General features: G+C 40.4%; 1 protein-coding gene across 1 annotated transcript in view; it reads left to right on the top strand.

The window, feature by feature from the left end:
* MYO3B (myosin IIIB) overlaps positions 1 to 13,237 on the top strand; it is a 210,217-nt gene that overhangs the window by 53,492 nt on the left and 143,488 nt on the right. Inside the window, 1 exon segment of the mRNA XM_044418298.1 lies at positions 9,831 to 9,986. Coding sequence (XP_044274233.1) covers positions 9,831 to 9,986 — 156 coding nt within the window.

The raw sequence follows: 13,237 nt of genomic DNA, 5'->3' as shown, positions 1-13,237 counted from the left end.
ACATGAGCCTGGATTGCTCTGATTCTGACCAATGGATTCTGCAGCAGACCAGCTTTTCCTGAGTGGCACAGATTTGGTGCACTTGTGACCCATTTTTATTAACTTTGTGTAATTTTACACAAATATCATTGTTGGAAAATAAGAAAGAAAGAAAAAAACAAATGAAAATTTCATTCCACCCCAGACTAAATCACAAAAATGCACATTTTGGGGGATCTGTACATTTTTGAAATGTGAGTGTTTGAATTCTCATTTGTCCATCTGATTTTGTCAATAAGCAGGCAAGGGAATGACAAATGCTTGGAAATCTTCAAAATGCAGATGGAATAGATTTAACCATGTCCATGCATCCCTAATGCTGATACGCAAACCTGTTTATCTCACTCAGTGAGAGAACTTTCATTGAGAGCACTTATCACCCAAGATAACTTTTTGCCTGGAATGAAAAGCAGCTTGGACCACAAAGAGTGAAAAGGGTGAAAGTCCTACCACATGCCATGGCCTCCATCTGGACTAGGACCTCCCCCAAGTGCTGTTTTGTCACAAAAGAAAAAGCATTTTTTCAGCAGAGTATTCGATCTGGAGAGATTCGTCTAAGGTGGAAAATTTGTAAATCGTTGCCTAGCCTGCCTTAGATTTCTCCCTTTTCCAGTTTAGAAAATAAATGCAAACCTTGGACTATCAGTTCTGACCATTATAATGTGTTATTTGGTGGAGGTGGGCTGTTTCTGACAAGATATGCCACCACCTCTGCTGTGGTTGTAAAATCTATTTCTATCCATTTATTCATTTGTAAATATTTGTTCCCATCAGATGGTTGATGAATAGCTTCCCCTTTCAGTCTTCTGATTTGCTGGCTGCAAAATGACAGTTTACATTGTTAAAGCAGAGCAAGTCACACAATGTTATCAACCAAATGCAAGCCGCCTGTGGGTTTTCAGAAACTCTGTGAATCTGGCCTGTGTATTCCTTGTTCCTGCTGAATAAATGTTTCATCTTTGCCTGTAATTGTGACAGAATGAAATTGGTATTTAGGAACCTGAATGTTAGATTTTGGTAACCTAACAAATGGCTGCAAACTCTCTTTAATGTAGTGACACTAATGAATTCTGAGGATTAATTTTCAGCTAAGAAAACAAAATGGAAGGTGCTGGAATTTAAAATTAGGTAATGGATTGACTTTCATCAAGGCCAACATGCACAGCATTTGTTTTCTTTTCAACATATTTTGCTCTTATTATCTATGGTCATATGCCATACACTAATATGTAACCATAATATTAATCCATGCAATTATTTGTTAATGTGAGTTATTATTTATGTATCACATATCATGTCACTTCAGAATTATTTATAGAATGAAGTTCAGGAATCTTATAGCTTGAATTTTCTGTATCAAAGCAGCCTATAGATTTATATTAAATATGGATCCCAAAATTGAATTCCACATGATGGATATGGAACACTGACATGAGCCTTGATGCATCAACAGCATTTGTAAGATTGACTGCAGGTCGGAAGGCAAAAGCAGGTCTTTAAACTGCAATTCACATCCCTACATGATTAGTTTCACTGATTTTTTTATTTATGTTTTTATTTACATAAAGAATGATGTAAGCCGCACTCAAAGTGGCTCCTCCTCCTGCTCTCAATCTTATCCCCACAACAACAACCCTGTGAGGAAGGTTGGGCAGAGAGTCTGTGTCTGGCCCAAAGTCACCCAGTTGGCTCCATGGCTGAGTGGGGACTAGAACCCAGATCGACTGAGTCTCAGACCTGTGCTCTTAACTGCTACACCACACTGATTATTGCAATGTATTGTGCAGTGCAGTCCTAGACAAGTTCACTCATATGTTTGATGGGGCTTACTCTCAGGTACATGTCTGTAGGATTGATTAAACCAAAGATGCTAACCAACAAGTGCACACAAATGTGTTTTGAGAGTGTTGAATAGCTCCCATATTTGTGATATGCATTATTGGCTAACCTGTTGAATGCACCAGCACCTCTACTCTTTTGTTATCTATCATTCTCTCTACTAACAACTCAGAAGGTTGAGTGCTGACAAGATTGGAGTCAAAACAGGGCACTGGAGGTGGGTCAGTTGAGGCTTTGATCATGCAATGGCTCTGCCTCATTCAAAGAATTTTAAGGGGTGGGTGTCCAACTGACATAGTCTTCTTCTTGTGACTCCCTTTATTTCCATAAAAAATCCACTAAGGAGGAAAAATGAAATAACTGCATAGTGTCTGTTGATTGTATCTTTAGTATAAAGCTGAATGATACTCCACTCATCTACTTTTGACTAAGTTTCATATCCTTAATGAATATGATGTTTTTGAAAGGAAGCAAAACTATGGCCTCTTTTGGAAACTATTGCTTGTAGCGATTGCTTTATGTGGATTCATAAGAAGGAAGGCTGCCCTTGAAGGGAGACTTCAAAGCACTGTATATCTCCCTGACAAGCCAACTCCTCATCTTCATTTAATTCTCAGTTGATAGCAAAATAATTAAGAACACCAAGTAGCTGCCCAAGAAAAACACATGCACCTGTCCCATGAATCATGAATTGCACCTATGTGTAGAAACCAATTTCCCTTTTACTGTGCATGCCAAGGGGGTGTGGACTGAGTGCAGTCTCAGTGCTCAGTTGGCCCCTTCCCTTTGGTGGCAGTTCAAGAGAGTGCTGATTTTCACACATATGCGGCAATGCACATGCATTTGGTATTGAGGTATTGAGGCTGGAGTGCAAGCCAGCCTGTGCGCTCTTTAGTGGGGGGGGGGGGGGGCTGCATAGTCTAGTACTCTGTGCTACTTGGTAAACCAGAACTGTTGTTGTTAGTCGCGAAGTCACGTCCAACCCATCGCGACCCCATGGACAACATTCCTCCAGGCCTTCCTGTCTTCCACTATCCCCCGGAGTCCACTCAAGCTCACACCGACTGCTTCAGTGACTCCATCCAGCCACCTCATTCTCTGCTGTCCCCTTCTTCTTTTGCCACCTATTGTTCCCAGCATTAGGCTCTTCTCCAGGGAGTCCTTCCTTCTCATTAGGTGGCCAAAGTATTTGAGTTTCATCTTCAGGATCTGGCCTTCTAAAGAGCAGTCAGGGTTGATCTCCTCTAGGACTGACCGGTTTGATCGCCTTGCGGTCCAAGGGACTCGCAGGAGTCTCCTCCAGCACCACAATTCAAAGGCCTCAATCCTTTGGCGCTCAGCCTTCCTTATGGTCCAGCTTTCACAGCCATACATCGCAACTGGGAAAACCATAGCCTTGACTATACGCACTTTTGTTGGCAGGGTGATGTCTCTGCTTTTTAGTATGCTTTTCTAGATTTGCCATAGCTTTCCTCCCCAGGAGCAAGCGTCTTTTAATTTTTTGTCTGCAGTCACTGTCTGCGGTGATCTTTGAGCCCAAGAAAGTGATCTTTTCCCTATGGTTGTTATTGGCATAGGTAAAAATATGTAAGGCAGGATACAGTGTTGACTCTGCTCTAGCACAATGGGAAACTCATGGCTGTGAAAGCAAACAGAAAGAGCAGAAACACTCTTTTCTAGGATAAGCCGGATCAGTGGAGTTCACAGAATGCTATTCCTCTGACCTTCACACTCCTGAAGCCCATGTTTCTGCTCATGCCTGCTATACCTTTAAGAAGTGCTAGTGGTAAGTCCCATGGGGCACAATGGGACTAGCAGAACAGTACTGGATTCTGCCTACCATCCAGAACTAGTTTCACATTAGTGTGCCATTACTGCTGCAAATGTCTGCTGCCAAAATGTGCAATGTGCTTGACTCATTTTTCTTTACAGTATATATCCTGACACTGCTGTTCAGTTTCATCTGCTGCTTTTTCATGACTTTAAAACAAAACAGTTTATCTTTGAACAAGAGGAAACTTCCTAATGATTGTTCTTTCTACCTGTGGTTGTTCTGCCCCATATTGTGCAGCTTCATCTCATAAACCATCATGCTTTGTAACCTCAACAATTTCTGATGGGATGCTGGCTAGGTTGATTTGGGAATGGTACATTAAATTAATCTTCCCTGAAGAAACTGGAAATTGAGTGCTAGATCAGTTTTTAAGGAGGGAGAGTGACAGCTGCTCCCAAAACGTTGCCGTGCGTACAGAGAGAGTTCAGCCTGGATCCCTCCTTGAATCTTCTGATCTAAGCCTTCCTTGACAGTAGAGGGGGACTTCATAAAACCATCACAGGGCCATGAATGCAATGTGTATTCAAGGAATCCAGAGCTTAGGTCAGGTAGATACCTTAGGATATCTATAGACATTAAATCATTTTGTAGTTAAAAATTGCAAGAACTGTAATCTTCTAGGTGATGGTCTGATAACTTACAGCAGCCAAGCAGCTCCAGGTACTCCTAGAGAAAATGGATTGTCTGGATCCATTTTAATTAGGCTTTAACCTGGTTTTAGGACAAAGACTGCCATGGTTGCCCTGTGGGATGATCTTTGCCAGGAGTGAGATGGGGAGTGTGACCCTGTTGATTCTCCTGGACCTTTCAGTGTCTTTCAATACCATTGACCATGGTGTCCTTCTGGATAGGTTGGCTGGGTTGGAGGCACTGCTTTGCAGTGGTTCCACTCCTACCTGGCCAACTGGGTCCAGATGGTGGTGCTGGGGGATAGTTGCTGTGCTCCATGGCATTTATGCCATGAAACTTCTGGGAGAGGTCATCTGAAGGTTTGGTCTGAGCTCACAGCAATATGCCAGTGATACTCAGCTCTATCTCTCTTTTACATCAATTCCAGCTGAGGTGGTGTCCATTCTGAACCTGGGCTTCAGTGCCTTCTCAGTGACTTGGTAATGGACTGCATGAGGGCAAATAAACTGGAGCCCATTCCAGAAAAGATGGAGGTACTGTTGGTGGGTGGATGGGTTAGGAGGGCCCCAACTTGTCCTGGATGGGGTCACATTCTCCCCTAAAGGACAAGGTCTGTAGTTTGGGGGTGCTCCTGGACCCAGAACTATCTCTTGAGTCTCAGATAGACTCAGTGGCCAGGGTGCCTTCCTTTGGCTGATATACCAGCTTTGGCCCTACCTGGGCAGACAGAGCCTGGCCACAGTTACCCATGCCCTGGTAACATCCTGGTTGGACTATTGTAACTCTCTCTGTGTGGGGCTGCCTTTGAAGATGGTCAGGAAACGTCAACTGGTTCAAAACAGGGCTGCACAGTTGCTGATAATACCCATCCCACACACCCACATTGCACCAATTCTGTATTTCCTACATTGGCTACCAGTTGAGGTCTGAGCCCAATTTAAAGTGCTTGTTCTGACATATAAAGTCCTTAACAGCTTGGGACAGGGATACCTGAAGGACCAACTTTTTCCATATTTACCTGCCTGTTCTTTAAGATCTGAATCAGAGGCCTTTCTTAAAGAACCATCCCTCAAGGAAGAGAGGGAGTTGAGAGATAGAAGAAGGGCCTTCCCATTGGTTGTGCCACACCTTTGGAATGGGATCTCCAAAGAAGTTCACTGAGTGCCCTTATCAGCAGCACCTCAGTGCTTGGTGAAGACTGTCTTATTTTAACGATTAATAAATTGAATATCTTTATTTTATATTGTTTACCTTTTTATAGATTTTAATGGATTTGAAACTGCTATACTTATTCCTACTGTAATGTTGTTGTATTTTATGGATTTTTGGGAGGGTATTGCTAATTTTTAATATAATGTACACGTCCCAGAAAGCCCTGAATTGGTTGTGGTATATAATTTTAAAATGACTGAATGTTGCTTTGTGTTGTCCTTATGTTGGAAAGCCAGGCCATTGCATTTTCCCAATGCTGTTCATGCAGAATAATAAAAACCATTCTGAGTGGTGATGGAAGTATGGTATTATCAGGTGAGCAAGAGGTGCAAGTTAGTGGTTGTGTGAGTCTATGAAGACACATTCCTGAAGGGCAGGTATTATTGAACATGCAATATGGGATAGAAGACAGTTTGGGCAATGTCAGACTTCTACCCAGGAAAGAGTTGTCTAGTATGTATCTGTCAGGGAGGGTGGCAGAACAGCTTCTCTCTTGTGGCTTAAGTAGCCTGCAATCAATCCTGAAACATTTCATTGCCTTCCAAGCACATCCTAGGAGGTGGCGCTGTCTTGCTTCAAAGAGAGTGGCTGATCTGAAACAGTTGCTCACTAAACAACAGGGGAATTCCTCTGAAGTTGACCTTTCATGTAGGCAATGAATTCGGTGTGCTCTATGAAAGCTTATGCTGCAACAACACTGCAGTTATACACACAAATACGAGGGAGAACATCCTTCTATAGTCAGTGGTAGTTTTTCTTCCTGAAACTTTTAATTCGTAGGCAGTACTCCGTATCGACTTTTAATTTTGTTACAGATTGAAAGCTAAACACTATACAAGGAGCATTTTCCTTTCTGCTTTTCCACTATAGGATCACTAAGTGGCACTGTAGTAGATTAGTGCAAATACACAAGTAGAAATGGTACTTTCTTTTGCTTTTTCAATTAAGTCTGTTTTTTTCTCTGATCTTAAAGAAAGCCCACAAAAGTGCAGTTTAGACATAGAACTGAAATGGAGCATCATCTTGTTTTCTAATGTATCCATAAATATCCATAGGTACAGAATGGTGGTTGCACATCAAATGCCCCATGCAATACCCCCTTACTTGCAGGTAACATACCATGCTGCCAGATCATTCTTAGTACTTTGCAGATTTTCCTGGGATGGGCAGAATGTAGATTGGGATCTATTGGTAGATCTTCAGGTGAATTGTAGTAGATCAACATGGATTTTCATTTCTCAGTACTTTGACAATAGTGACAATAAAAAGTCTTGTGTCCTTAGTTGGATTGCTTAAAATTAGAAAGCCTGGGAGAGCATGGTCCCATTCTAATCATCTTCCTGGGCTGAGCATGTGCTCAGAGGCACTTTGTTCAGCAATTCTATCCATTTTTCCAAGCCACAGCCACAATAATTATAATTTATATTTTAGTAGGGTGGTGTAGAACAAATGTGGCCTTTTTGACATCGCAATCCAGATTTCTTGGGCTTCCCAGATGACCATGCCCCATTTCTCATAATGCATTTTATGACTTCCCATCTTTTCTGTGCTCCCCCTGCATTCTAAAATAGTTGAAATGGCTTGCAGGAGAATGCTGGAAGTTGTGTAGTTTTTCTTCTAGGAAACCTGCATTGGACAGAGAAATTGCACATTTTGCATTTTAGGCCTCTCTCTCTCAATTGCGCATGCACTCTCTCTCTGTCTCTCTCTCTCTCTCTGTGTATATATATATAAAAATGTCCCGATCTTGCCAATTTTTCTTAATAAGGCAAGTGCATTTAGATGCATGGTGGATGGCTCTGGGTATGTGAGAGATTTAAATATGCCCTACAGTGTCCAGTGTGAGTTGATCAGTGACAGCAGCATGGAAAATACAATCTGAAAGGACCATACAGTGCTAATTCCTGCAAATGATGGGTCACTTTTTTTTACCTAATGCATGAATCACTGCCAGGAAGAGTCTGACACCATCAACTGATAACCACATCCTCCATGTGGCTGTGTCCATGGCATTGCTCCATTGCACTGATGATGAACAAATGTACCTGCACAGTACTAGATGGGGGTGGGGAGGGGGGTTAAGAGAGCCTTTTCCTTCAAGGTTTTGAAAGCTGAGTAAGCTCTGGTATTCTGAATGGCACATAGGGATGATCCATGCTTTGACGATATGTATATTAAGTACTTTCCTAACAGGTTCTCTTTTTATCCTGACCTTTCATTTTACTGGTTTGTCATAAACAACCAGTAGTGCCATTACATATTGTCAATTTTAAAGCAGCTTGCAGTTTTCTCTTACTCTGGTGGTTGCTATTTATTGATTTACCTTTTCTGCAGGTGAAGATATAAACTTGTAGAGACTGACACGCATACTATTTTATAACGGCCCACACTGACTTCTTAAAAAATGATGGGTAACAAAACAAAAGAAACCAGAACCCATAAAAGCCAAATGATGGATTTCTTTTCATGGGAGGGCGGGAGTGGTATTTATAACCTCTGCAGTAGGAGGGTAGACATGGTAGGTTTTGTTGCTTTAGTTTTTATATCACAAAGCTCCAATCCACAGAGGAATGAAAATTCTCTATCCTGTGTTTCCCTGGGATATTCAGAAAAGCTCTGGGCAACCAAAGACTTGAAAGTTATTCTGACAAGGAGATATTACTGGTGGATGTTACTGTAGGAGTCAAACATTACTTTTCTGTAAAAATAATAAAGGCTGGGCTTTTGGGACGTGAGTATATTTTTACCTTTTGTCATTAATGAAATATGCAATACAGATGACTTGTGAAGATGTAACTTTAGAAGACTGTACATTTCATTCATGCTGATCACCTGTTGAGGTATAAAAATAGTTTGTTTGCCTGTTTGCTGAGAATAGCTCCTGATGCTTATCTTGAAACATTGCTTAAAAATGTATAAGAAATGACTACTCTATGTAACATAGATAAATTTGAAATAAATTAGATGCCAGTCTGGAAATGTGTAGTCAAATAAATTCATTTTTGACTAGAACTTACATGAAACTATAGTATGTGTTCAAATATAATTTTCATGGTACATTTAAACTTTTATTTGCTGATTCTCAAATGATTCTCAAATAGTGCAACTGAACCAAATCAGATTCAATAAACTAATGCAAACAGACATAATAGGGTGCATTTTTAAAAAGAATTTGTCTGGCGTTCATCACATTTCTATATTTAGATTGCATTATTTTTGCTTAATATGAAGTCATGTTGCTTAGAATTCTGCTTTTTTGCCCCCTCAAAGTCCTGTGGTTTTTAGAGTTAGTTTTTAATCAATACTTTATTGATTTTTTAAAATTGTAAACATAAAGATAATCCCTGTATCCTATCATCTTCTGTCCCCACGCTTTTACTTTCTGCTTCCTTCCCCACACTATTTAAGACAGAATATAAAAATAAATAGAATTAAATAACTAAACCGTGGTTTCTTTCTTGAAGTCAATCCATTTTGCATTTGCTTTCCCTTTTTGTCATCTGTCTTTGACTTTCCTTAGCATGATTGTCTTCTCCAGAGTGTTTTGCCTTCTCATGATGTGTCTGAAGTATGACAACCTCAGTTTTGTCACTTTTGTTTGTAAGGAAACCTCTGGCTTGACATTCCTTTAAAATAACTATGGATTCTCCTCTCTGAAATCAGATAAAGTTAGTTGTGATGAAGTCCCATCAAAATTGTGAGATTCAAGTTAGTTGTGACTGAATTGTTATGTTGGTTCCTGTGAGCTTAAGCTTCAATTACTTCTGAGCAAACTTGTGTAGGATGCAGTTATTCATCACAAATAACTTTAGTAGGATCAGGTCCTCTGTACATATAGCTAAGCACCACAATAGGGTTGATTACTTTAAAATATAGTATCAGATAATTCCAGTTAGTTCGAATTGTCTTTAGTCATCACTCAGTTTTAACTCTAGTTTGGTAGCATATAAAGAATTTGAGAATTTGATGCAAAATATTATTTTAGACTGTATTATAGTATCAAGAAGGTAGATATACCATAACCTTATATGCCTTTAAATTATTTTGTTCAGATTTTTGTTCAGATTTTGCACTTACATATTTTACTGTACTGTTGAGATAAAATTGTGCTATTTTTGATTTATTCACATATATAGGACAACCAAATATTTAGCCCATTCTGCAGTCTCTAACAAACACCAACATTCCTGAAGTCAATAGTTAATAATAGATGTGAGTCAGACATGCATGCATGTATACATCAATGCGTAAGTGATCTGGTTGCTGTACTTTTCAGGTGCCTCATCAAGGACTTTGAAAACCGACCATCTGTCACTCATCTGTTAGAACATCCCTTCATAAGACAGGCCCATGGTAAGGACATGGCACTCCAAAAACAGTTGGTGGATCTCATTCAAGCACAGCAACAGCTAGGCTCTGTGACCAAGACAAGGTACTGCACAATTTCTTATAAACTTTCCCAAGCAACCAAATTCCTGATATGCAGAGCTTTTACAGTATATAGATACAGAAAGATCTGAGCTACATTTGTCCAAGCAGAGCAAAATAGATCTGAGTGCAAAGCCAAAGCCGCATCATGGAAAGGCACGTCATGATCCACGTTCCCAGCTGCATGATGATGCTCATCCTGGCTGTGCTGAATTGACTGGGGATAAATGTGGGGATGCATTCCCCCCTCTGGATTTTTCCTGGACTGCTCTACTTATTTGGGGTCCTTCTGTACAATAACTACAATACAATACAATCCTTATGTACAATGATGTATAATAATTATTGGACCCCATATAAATGGAGAGCTTCAAGATGGTTGGAATAATTTTTTCATTCATGTCTCTCAAATGCAACCAACTGTAATGAAACTTGCACATTTTGGTAGATTTCCTGGATCTGCTGCCAATACCAGCAATTACCTGCAGGTGTTTATTAATCAGTAAATGAACTTTTACTAGGAATATGCTCATATTCTGGCATCTTTTTGGTAGAATATCCACTGGTTATTAATAAAGTGATAGTGGGAACGTAATAAAGGTACCACATTCATTGCTTGCAAGGCTGACTTCGATTGTTTTGTCCGTGGCTTAATATTGCCAACCCTTTTTTGTATAAAACTTAATACTTAATATTCACCAGGAGGGCTTTTTTTCCCAGTGCAGACTAGGGACTAACTGCAGGATTTTTCCCCCTTTGGTTCTGTGGCTGTCCAGAAGGTGGCAGGATTTCACTGTTTTCAAAGTGAATTTAAATGCAAATTAACTCACACCTCCTCTGCTCAGCAATCATTTTGTAATATGAAATTTGTCTAGTGCTAGATAAGCTGTAAACCATTATTGTAAATAAATACCTGCTAATGTTGATGAAGAAAATTAAATGTCATGATTCATAAGTCATAAAAATGTATGTGCATACCCAGACACGGTAAATGTGCTCTTTGCAAACCAAAAGCCTTAAAGTAAAACTTTAAAAACAAAATAATGCAATTTCAAGGTGAAGTTGACTTTCCTGATATCACTGCAAGTGGGATTATTCCGCTTATACTACTTAAAGCAAAAACCTACATTGGTCAGATGTGCTTCAGAGGGCTGGCCCTAGATGTATTTCTGTCTTTTCTTTTTCTTTCCCTGCTTAGACTTTTTGACAGCTGCTATTTGCATTTGTGCATGTGTGTTTAATCTTGCATACAGTGAGAGATGGAAATGTGAAAAAGCCAGGCTGCTGTCCCAATCATGTGTGAAAAACATAGCTGTGTCCATCCTCAGACACAAAAATAACACCCTTTGAATATACTTCTGTGATGTTTCTAAACAAGGCTTTACTGCACTATCACCACTGTTTCATTTAGGTAATTTTACTGTATGTGTGGGGTCTAAATAATGCTGTCTTCCACTCATCACTCCCGTGCTTTCTCAACCAATTGTTCCACCTTTGGCTTTCTGAAGCAAATCCATTAAGAAAGAAAAGATGAAATAGCTGCAGTTGTCTCCTGATTGGTATCACTAAGAGTGGTCTATATGGAACCAAATACACTTCTGATATTGGGCAATTGTATAATGCAAGCCCAGTTTGTTCAGTACAAAAGGCTGGGTCTTAGAAGCAGCAGAAGGAGAGGGCTGAGTCAATTAGGTAGGTTGTATCACTTCAGATTACAAGTGAGGGGAATATAATAAAAGAGGTTGTGTGTTTTGTCTGGCCATCAACAACAGAACACCAGGATCATGAAATTCCAGGCACCTGAAACTTGTCTTGCATACTAAGGGGGCCCTAGGATGTGCATCTTAGGGTTATCATGTGTGTGTATTAAATGCAGTAATTAATTTTAAATAATTCACATGTGTCTGCATGGGTGAAATCTGCATTAACTTCCTTCATAAGCAAGTAGCTTTGCACTATATACAATATGAATCCAGGGAGATGAGTAGGATGAGGGACAGGGTATATGGCTGTCCCCTCCCACCTGCTGGGGACAACCCCTCCTCAGGGAAATGCAGTGGATGGATCCTGCTGTCAGGGAGCTATAGTGGCACATCATGCATGAAATGCCACTGGGTATGGCTTTAGGCAGATGGGTTGGATGGAAGGTGTCCCCATGGTGACTTCTAGATAAGGTTGCTTGAAAGGAAGGACTCTTCCAACCTGGGGAAACTGGAAATGGTCAGTAGTAAAATAATGAAGCAGGGCTGTTGTTTTTTAAGCTATTGCCTGCAGGAATAGATGCCAGGCTTTATATTATTTCAATTAAATAACAATTTGTAACAAAACAGTTTGGTATAAGAGAACCTCTTGATGTCACCAAGGACCATACAGTTCTACAAATGGTGGGGACTTTTGCTGCTCTTTTTACCACAGAGTTTGTTTAAGAGGTGATCCTTAATTATAAATCTGGCTGATGAATCGAAGGGTAAAGATCAATTTCATTTCTGTGCAATGTGTCATTATGGGCCAGGCAGGTTCATTGCATATAGGCTCCCCTAAGCATATTTTGCAATTTAACACAGAGGTGGCTTGGCTTTAGATCAGGACCTAAAGCTACATGATCAGAAATGGCTACATGATCAGAAACCCCACAGGATGTACTTATGTCTGTTTCGGACTATACCGCTTCAGATTGTGGATGGAAAAGCTGCAGTGCTTCCCCTGTAAAGCAGCATGCCAGGAAGAAGGTCATGAGAGTGTGCTCTTAAATATATGGGTAGACTAGCACCTATGGTCCAGTAGGGTCCAGCAACACATACTTGATGCAATATAGCTGAGTATGTTTGAGTCAAACAGACCGATGCTGAGGCATGATGAATTGAAGTACATGAGAGCTGGCTGCACTGAGATTTCAGAGCATGCTGTAGCAATGTATTCCAGGGCTGCATTTGTCACAGGTGCATGCTTAGAGTGGCCACTTACGCACCGTTAGAAAATCCATCACCACAGAAGAGGACGTGGATTTGCCTCTATATGTGCAGGTGCACATTTAGAAATAATTACTATAATTTAAATACAACTACACTGATGTTGCCACAGTGACCAAGTAAACTGTGTGCCTACTCTGCCTGCTGTCCAGGGGCTAACTCTTGACCGGCTCTTCTTTCTTATAGCTATTGATGTTTCAAATGGATGTGGATTGGAGAAGCCTTCAGAATGATGAGACTTGTCCTCCCAGAGCCCAGCAAATATAGGACTGTCCTTCGTAAAGTA

This window comes from Varanus komodoensis, unplaced genomic scaffold, assembly GCF_004798865.1.
Source record: "Varanus komodoensis strain SLA01 unplaced genomic scaffold, ASM479886v1 scaffold9, whole genome shotgun sequence".
Taxonomy (NCBI): Eukaryota; Metazoa; Chordata; class Lepidosauria; order Squamata; family Varanidae; genus Varanus; species Varanus komodoensis.
The sequence above is the reverse complement of the archived record's forward strand: the minus strand, read 5'-3'. Positions and strand labels throughout refer to the sequence as shown.